Here is an 8,500-nt window from a genome sequence, read left to right on the forward strand (position 1 = left end):
CACGAGTCTCAGATTTTTTTTTTTTCTTCTTTTTCGCGCACACACACACACACACACACACACACACACACACACACACACACAGCCTTGACAGAGTTGAGGACAGGACAGCAGGGGCATCAGGTTACAGCACAGTGAGGGGCAGACAAACACAATTCTCTCTCTTTCACACACACACACACACACACACGCACAGAAGGGGAATTGATTGAGGATCACATGACTGGAGTAGAATTCTGTCAAAAACAATTACTATGAAAACCATCCACCTGTCAGAAGTTGTTCAGAGTTTCTCTAAAAGGTAAAAAAAAAAGAAGTGAGTCTTTAAATCTGATGATTGAAGTTGACGACGGTGAAAACATTAAAAACATGGAATGACGTAAAAACCAAGAAATACTGTGTCGCTTTGGAAAAACTCAACTCCAACATTTTCACACTCATTTTCAGCTGGACTTGACCAGACTGACTAATGAACAAAAGTAGGGGGCGAGGGTTAAATATGAGGCCGGATGAACCACAGCCGTGGTTCGACATCAGACCAGCTCTGGAAACAGAATGTTGAAATCATAAATCCACATGATAACGCTGGCTGTGTTTATTATTTAGCTTTTCAATATTCCATTATCGAGATCCCACGTGTCAAACTCAAGGTCCGGGGGCCGAACGCAGGCCGCAAAATAAAGAAAGTCAATGGATGTGACTGGATTTTCTTTGAATGAATGTCCCGCTGCGGCCCGATAAGGGATTTTCTTTGAATGAATGTCCCGCTGTGGCCCGATAAGAAATGAGCAATGGACTGTTACTGGTCCACGGACCGGGGGTTGGGGACCCCTGATCTATGAGCAATGGACTGTTACAGGTCCACGGACCGGGGGTTGGGGACCCCTGATCTATGAGCTATAATCTGTTACATAAAGAACCAGGTTAAATCTCTGCTCCCTGATTGGCTTGTGTGACACGAACGCCACATAGGCAAACAGTCCTGCTAACGAACTGAGCCGCCGCATCAGGATGTAGCCGCCTGACCTGGTGTCGTGTAGAGGAAAGTTCAAATGTATGGAGAAAAGACGTGGCGTTCACGACGTTCGCAGCAAAAAACAAGCAAAATATTCACGTGCAGAAAAGCGAAAATGAAAATCCAAATGAGGTGTAACTGTCGTTAGTGAAGAGCCTTTAACGCAACACCATCAGGGTGGTCTGTAGACACGAGGTGAGGTGGTGACTGACGACTGGAATTAACGTTTTCATTGACAACATTCACTTGTCTTTTGTTGTTGTTGTTGTTGTTGTTGTTGTTGTTGTTGTTGTTGTTGTTGTTGTTGATTTCAGTTAAATTGTGCTGAAGGTTCTAGTGTTTCTACAAACTTTGTTTTTTTCATCTTTTATTAATTCATTAACTCCCTGAAAGACCGAGTCCCAGTCAGTCCTGAAACCCTTGCCGTGATCATCCATCTTATTCAAAACCCCCGCAACCGACCAAAAATGACACCACGGGGGGCGGGGGCCGTAAACTGAACGCCAACAAAACAACTGCGGTCAAATGTAAACTGGTTCTTTCATGAAAGTGTGCCTGGTTACAACAGAACTGGAACAGAACCGGACCGACCCGTCCTGACCAGTACTCCTCTACAGCTCCTCTGTATCACAGCCATCGACCGCCCATATATGGTCAGTAGTAATTAGAGAGACAGAGTCATTTCCTCTCTCTTCTGGCTGCATGGTGCTTAAGCCTTCACAATGCTGACATCAGCACTCAGCTCTGACTGTAGCACTACAACACACACACACACACACACAAATACACACAGATATACACACACAGAGAGAGGAAACTAGGTTTAGATTTGACGGGAAAAAAAATGCGATAGATTTTGTTTCAAGGATTCAATTTTGGAAAAATGAGTCTGGAACCAAACGTGGTGTGAACAACACCTGACCAACACCGACCAACACCGACCAACACCGTCGGGTCATTAACAGGGTTGTGCTCTTGGTGCTGTATTCAAGACCCATTTCAAACACCGGCAGCACCGCGACGACTGTGACTGTCAGCGTCATGACAACCAGAAGCCACATGGTCCACATCCATCTCTCATGTCATGGGTGCGAGTGCAGCCCGTGGCCTGGAGACGCGCGGCATGTGCAGCCGCCGCACATACACACACACGTACACACATGTACACACATGCACTGGTGAGGGTTTTTACATCAACATCCACAGCTCAAACACACACACTCACACCTCATATCTTCAACTCTAACTTCAACTGTAAAACGATGATTCGTCGACCGGGACTTTGGCCGACGTCAGGACGCTACTACTGAACACAGACACGTTTTTAAAAAAAAAAAACAAGGAAAATTCTAATCATTTGGACTCAACCACGGCCTGTGCTCCTAAACACACACACACACACACACACACACACACACACACACACACAGACAGACAGACACAGAGTACCTTTGCTGGCTTCAGTGAAAGGATATGGCCATTCGGTGATCTTCTTGGCGTACTTCCTCACCACGTTGTCCTCGCTGAAGAGGAAAAGGGAGCGGTTGACCGTGAGGCAGCTCTGCCGTACGGGGATGGGATTGTACAGGGCCATGGTCCGAGCTCTCTGGGCCATCGACTGCTTGTACACCCGCTGGGCCCCCGGGGGTCCCCCTTGCCTGCTCCCGCCACGGCCGGGCACCCCTTGTCCGCCGGCACCCCCGCCTCCGCCGCCGCCACCTCCTCCTCCATACCTGTTGGGTACCTCGTCTCCAAAACGTGCCATTCTGTAGACACCAAAGGCCAGAGTTTAGCTAAGAGCCGGGGGGGAACCTCAGAGTGACACCTCCACATGCCACCACCCCATCAGCCTCGGCCTTCGCGCCCACATGCAGAACGGGTTTGGCTTTGGACTCCCTTCTCTCCTGGCTGGTCTCTCTCTTTTCCTCTCCGCCTTTATCTATCTGTCTATCAGGCTCCCTTCCAGATCCTCAGTGCTGAAGTGATACCTCCATTTGAGTGTGGAGTGAAGAGAAAAGAGAGGGAGGAGGAGAGCCGATGGGAGGGAGAGGGTGTTTGGAATAAGGATGGGAAAAACAGGGTTGTTTTTTTTGGCCCAAATAAATGAAAACAACAGCGATTGTTGTTTTCAGGGTTGTTGTTTTTTTTTTCTCTGAGTGTCTGCAGGTGTCAGAGCTTCAGTTCGTCTTCAGTCTGTGACAAAGGCATTCTGCTTTTCTTTTCTTTTTTTTTTGTTTGTCTGTTTTGTTTTGTTTTCTTCACCCTTCTGTTCAGAGACTGAATTTGTTTTTGGTCAGAAAAACATCTCCATGACAGGAGTGACCGTTGGAGTGTTGCATCAGAGAGCGGTCAACAACCAGAGGCTGAGCTCAGATTCATGCAGAACGGATGCATAGCAGTGAGCATTCTAAAAACAAATGTTGAAATCGTCTCCACTCAGGGAAAGGCTAGTTAGGCTGGAGTGGAGACTGCGTCTTTTTTTTTTTTTCCCTTCTTCTTCTTCTTCTTCTTCTCCCCCCTCTTTCAACAGCCTAGAACATCTTGACAGGATCTGCAGTTGTCTTCCCTCCCTCCCTTTTTCTCCACGTCTCACCCCTCCTCTCCCCCCCTGCGTGGTAAAAATAGAAAAAGATAAGAGTGAAAATCTTTAATAATTCATTTTTTTCCCTGTGCCATCCATATATCCGCAATGTTTGGTGCGGCAGATACAGTATTTCTCCCACCCCCCCGCTGATGCTGATGCTGATGCTGATGCTGATGCTGATGCTGCCACCTCTCTCTCCTACCACCACCACGCCACTCGTCTTACACCAGGCAAACGCCAACCGTGGGGGGCTTCCCCAAAATCCGGGCCTGGTGACATTTGTTGATATTTGGTGATGGACGGTGCGGCATCCCCTCCTCCCTCCCCCTTCTTCCTTCTCCTTCTCCTCTTCTTCCTCACCCTCCTCCGCCTCCTCCTCCTCACCAAGGCGTCGCTCACTGATTTTGGGCGTGATTGCGCGCACTTGGGAGTCGAAAATAAACACTAATCGTTAATGTATCAGTTTATAATGTATATATATATATGTGTGTGTGTGTGTGTATCTTCCTCCGCGTTCACGCACGCACGCGCGCACTCACGTACACGCACACACAAGTGTTCCCTCTAGGAGAGAGGGAAGAAGAAAAAAAAAAAGAAAAAGAAATTTGAGTTGATGAAATGAGGAAGGGGTGAAAAATGGTGTCCACAAAAATCATCTATAATCCAAGGCTTGAAGTAGAAGATGAATCCCTGGCGAATAGGATCCGGAGGAGCAGGAGAGCAGCGCTGCTATCTTCACCATCATCAGGGGACGGTGGGAGAATCGGATGGCGGCGGCGGTGCGGGTGCAGTGTTGTATCAACGGCAACGGCAACGGCAGCAGCGGCGACGGCGGCAGCAGCGGCGGCGGTTCGCATCTCCTCTTCGTCCACTACCAGCGGGCAGAAACCGTGCACCATCCCTGCCCAGCGGCTGCAGCAGCATTGCCCTCGAGGCTCCCCGCAGCACAGATAGGCGGTCAACCCCGCAGAGCCCCGCAAAGTCCAGCGTCTCTTCTCTTTTCTCTCACCCACACTCTATATCACCTTCCCTCTCTCTCTCTCTCCCTCCCTCGCGCACTCACTCTCTCTCTCTCACTCTCTCTCGCTCTGTGCGTTTTTTTTTTCCCTCCCTCGACCCCCCCCGAGGGAACGCGCACAGGTCTGTGAGACTGAGTATTCCCGCAGCAGTTGGCGGTTCCTCCTGCGTCTTCTACCCCGTGTTCAGCTCAGGCTCTGCCACTGGGTGGAAGCAACTGATCGAGCCGACCGGAATCGATCAAGCGCCGCGCAAAGATCCGTGGCCAAGCCTTGCAGCGCACGACGCGCACGACTGCGCCTCCCTGGTGCGCCCCCCCTCCCCTCCCCGCCCCCTCCATTACAACCCACTCCCCATATAGCGCACGACCAAGACGTGAGTGGCAGTCAGTGGCAGGAGGTAACGCAGGTCGAGGCAGGAGCCCTAAAAAATGATCCTGTAGAGAAAGTGTCTAATGTCGGTGCTGCTCCACCCTCCGCCCTGTGCTCTGCTCTAACTCCACACTTTACCATCACTCCTTCAGTTGGCACAACTGTCACCTTCTAGTAGCCAGGAAAAAAGGTTGATTTTAACTTTGGTCGCATTAGACTTGAAGAATCTTACAAAAAAAAACAGCAAATTTTAGTGGAAAAAGATACAAAATAGTTTGCTTACTCGTCATAAAGCTAATTCCCTCCCCATCCCTGTAGAGGGTGCTGTAAACGTGGCGTATATGCTCTGCAATGCACAGATACATAATTATTGTTTTCTAAAATGTAATCGTGTAAATTTGTTAATTTGGTTTTTGTTTTTTCCAGTCTCCAGTAAATATAGACAAAAAAATATTGACTAAAATTGATGGAGACATTTTTAAGTTCCTCTTTTCCTGAGCCAGTCAAAAGTTGAACCATTAAAGGAGCTGACTCTAGAGCGCCACCTGTGGCCCGGCCCCCCAGCAGTTATGTCTCTGTCCAAGGCCCCTCCTATCAGTGTCAAACCCAGCCTCGAGCTGAAGTCAAGCAGATGATAGTACACAGTATTAGCAGTAATGAGATATTCTAAATGTAGTAAAATGAAAAAATGGAATTCAGCAGAAATGAAAAGAGAAATTAACGACGGGTTTTTGTCCTGATCTGGGAATTTGAAGCTCAAATATTAGACTGAAAATGTAGAGAATAATTTTATTTTGTCGAGGTTCCTGAATAAAGAAACCTCCACCAACCCCCCCCCCCACCCCACCCCGTCCGCCTTCTGTCAGTCTGGCTCTGGCATCTGAGTTGTCTTTGATTCAAACCAGTATGTTTGTTTTCCTGGACACGACAAAAACAAGCTGTCACTTCACTGGGAAATGACAGAAATGGAAAAGATGAACAGGAGATTCTGGCTCAAAGAAACTTCACCAAAATATATATGCATATGTATATGTAAACTTCACCAAAATATATATGCATATGCATATGTTTGTATTTTATAAATATATATATTCAAAAAATGCCAGTTTTGCTCAAACACAGCACATGCCGCTTGTGGGCGCTATCCTTGGTGCTGAAACTGTTTCCTCAGTTCCACTGGGGCCTCTGGAGCTGTCCAAAGTGCTGAAACAAGGGTATATTATCAGCGTGCGCCAGCTGGGCATGGCTTTGGAGGAGTCTCACCTCCATTGTGCATCAGGGTGAGTTTTTGTACCTCCAGCCATCTGGTCAACGCTGCGATGTGCTTACAAGTTCTGTTTGCCGTTTGTTTTCTCCACCAGCTACGTTGGCAGCAAAACACTCATCATTTGGAGATCCGACGCCGTTCGGAAAAACTGGCCCGTGGAAAGAGGGCCATATGGTGGATTAGTGCAAGAGTATGGAGTCGTAGAAAACTTTGTCATCAGTGGTGGAAAGATATGGAAATGTATTAAATTTAACGTCACGAGAAATAGAGATTTGTTCATTGTACAGATAAAGACCACATGCATTTAAGAGGCCTTTATGTTGGGATAATGCAGAGAGAAGAAGAATTAGTGTGTGTGAGATAAATGTGAGTGACAGGTTGTTCTCATCTGTCTTCACAGCCTGTGGTTTGACGACACCAATCCATTCCTTCCAACAGAAAAGCACAGAGAGCAAAAACAAACAAACAAACAAAAAAACACGAGTTTTTAACACAGTCTAGTCACACAAGGTTTCACCCTTGCTTCCATTTTAACGTGCGATATCGGTAAAGAGCTTTACGCAACGATTGACATTACCACGAGTCAATGACTGTTGCAGTGGCATATGGGTCGACCAATTAGATTACACGGGAGCTTGCCACTACAATCAGAATTAATTTATCCAGCTTCCCAGCAGTGTTCAGTTTTTATGCATCTTTCACAATATCTCTTACTTTGTTTTATTTTTTATTCTCCAGTCTTTGCTTTCATCAGGCATAGATTTTCCCTTTTGTGGTTTAGTTTTTTTCCTAGTGCACAGCTGCATGGGCTATGTTTTTTGTGCTGTGGATGAGTAGGTTGAAGTATCAGTGTGGACCACCTCTCTTTTTCTATCTCATTTTCTTCACTCACTGTCACTTCCCTGTTGCAGTTACAAGCACATGCTCAGTGTATATACACACACCCTCAATCTCAATTTAAACTGGAGCGTCACTCTGAATGTGCAGACGTCTTTGTCGGTTTTACCAAAGACACACTCCCACCATCACTTCAGTATTCCCCCTGACCCCCTCCTCCCATCACCCTGTTCTTCCTCCTGTCTCCTGCTCTCCTCCTCTCCTTCCCCACAGTCAGTAAGTCTCATCTGCTCCTTCATCAGCACTTCCACCTTCACTGCTTTCCATTAGACGTCTGTCATGTATAGAGTATATTATCATTCCAGGTGTGTCAGCTCCTCTTTCTCTCTTTTACTCAGTCTTTATCAGTCATTATCTCTTGTTAACCGTGCAGAAAGTTTATTGTCATTTATTTTGATTTTTTTTTTTATCCTGGGTTTTATTGATGTACTGTCTAATTTGTTAGAAGGGTCAGTTTTAAGACTTTTATGTTCAACATTGAATTATTTGTTTCCTTTTGGTTTGGAAGAGCTTTTTATTGATACAAATAAAAGTAAACTGGCTGTAAGCATTTTCCTGCTAAGCTTCCTCCCTGTGGTTAGGGTGGAGCACACACATTCACTTTATTACATATTTAATTAAAGTACTCGGCAATGGAAAGAATGCATACTGATTATATTTGCATAAATGCAAAATGGTATCTGAACATAAACAAAGGTTCTTCACTAGATTACCACTGAAATAGTGCTGGCTGCTTTGTAAACAACTGGCCAAAATATGACCCATAGCCATTCAATACTTATTGGACAGACACAATGCTTTCCTAGCTTATGCACACAGACACAGCTCTACTCTATAAAGTACCCAAGAGCTCCCAAGAGCTTGGAGTCTTGCGGCAGCACTGGAGTGAGCTGAACGTCAGCGAGAGTGAGTGGATGGATTAGAGATGGAAGAAGAGTTGAGTGAAGGGACACAGATAGCGAGAATAGAAAGGTCTTGTGTGTCAAGTGTGGTAAGAAGCTTGTATGAAGACTGACATGTTGTAACAAATTAGTTTAAGAAGTGGTGAGAAAGTTGGAAAGGTCACAGAGCTGGATGATGCTGCTGCTGCTGCTGCTGCTGCATGCCAGGGCAGCTTTCACTGACTCTCCCCCTGAGTCAGTCTGTGTGCGTGCATGAGAGAGAGAGACAGAGAGACAGAGAGAGAGAGAGAGGAGTCGTGCTGAGGCCCCGATGCTCAGTATTGTCATTCAGGGAGCGTTCACACAGGCAACCCCCGCAGGAAGCCCTGGCACCTCCCACTTGAAATGACGATCACCCCTCCCTCCCCTCCATCCTTCCCTCCCTCCTCACACACACACACCACTACC

The 8,500-nt window shown here is 46.8% G+C and overlaps 1 protein-coding gene across 23 annotated transcripts in view; it reads right to left on the reverse strand.

Moving 5' to 3' along the window:
* Positions 1 to 8,500, reverse strand: part of cacna1ab (calcium channel, voltage-dependent, P/Q type, alpha 1A subunit, b) — a 107,289-nt gene that overhangs the window by 79,454 nt on the left and 19,335 nt on the right. For all 23 annotated transcript variants that reach the window (XM_025058721.1, XM_025058720.1, XM_017034975.2 and 20 more), the window contains one exon: positions 2,491 to 2,781. In XM_025058721.1, the coding sequence (XP_024914489.1) occupies positions 2,491 to 2,781 (291 nt within the window). The remainder of the gene's footprint in view (positions 1 to 2,490; positions 2,782 to 8,500) is intronic.

This window comes from Cynoglossus semilaevis, chromosome 9, assembly GCF_000523025.1.
Source record: "Cynoglossus semilaevis isolate Cse_v1.0 chromosome 9, Cse_v1.0, whole genome shotgun sequence".
Taxonomy (NCBI): Eukaryota; Metazoa; Chordata; class Actinopteri; order Pleuronectiformes; family Cynoglossidae; genus Cynoglossus; species Cynoglossus semilaevis.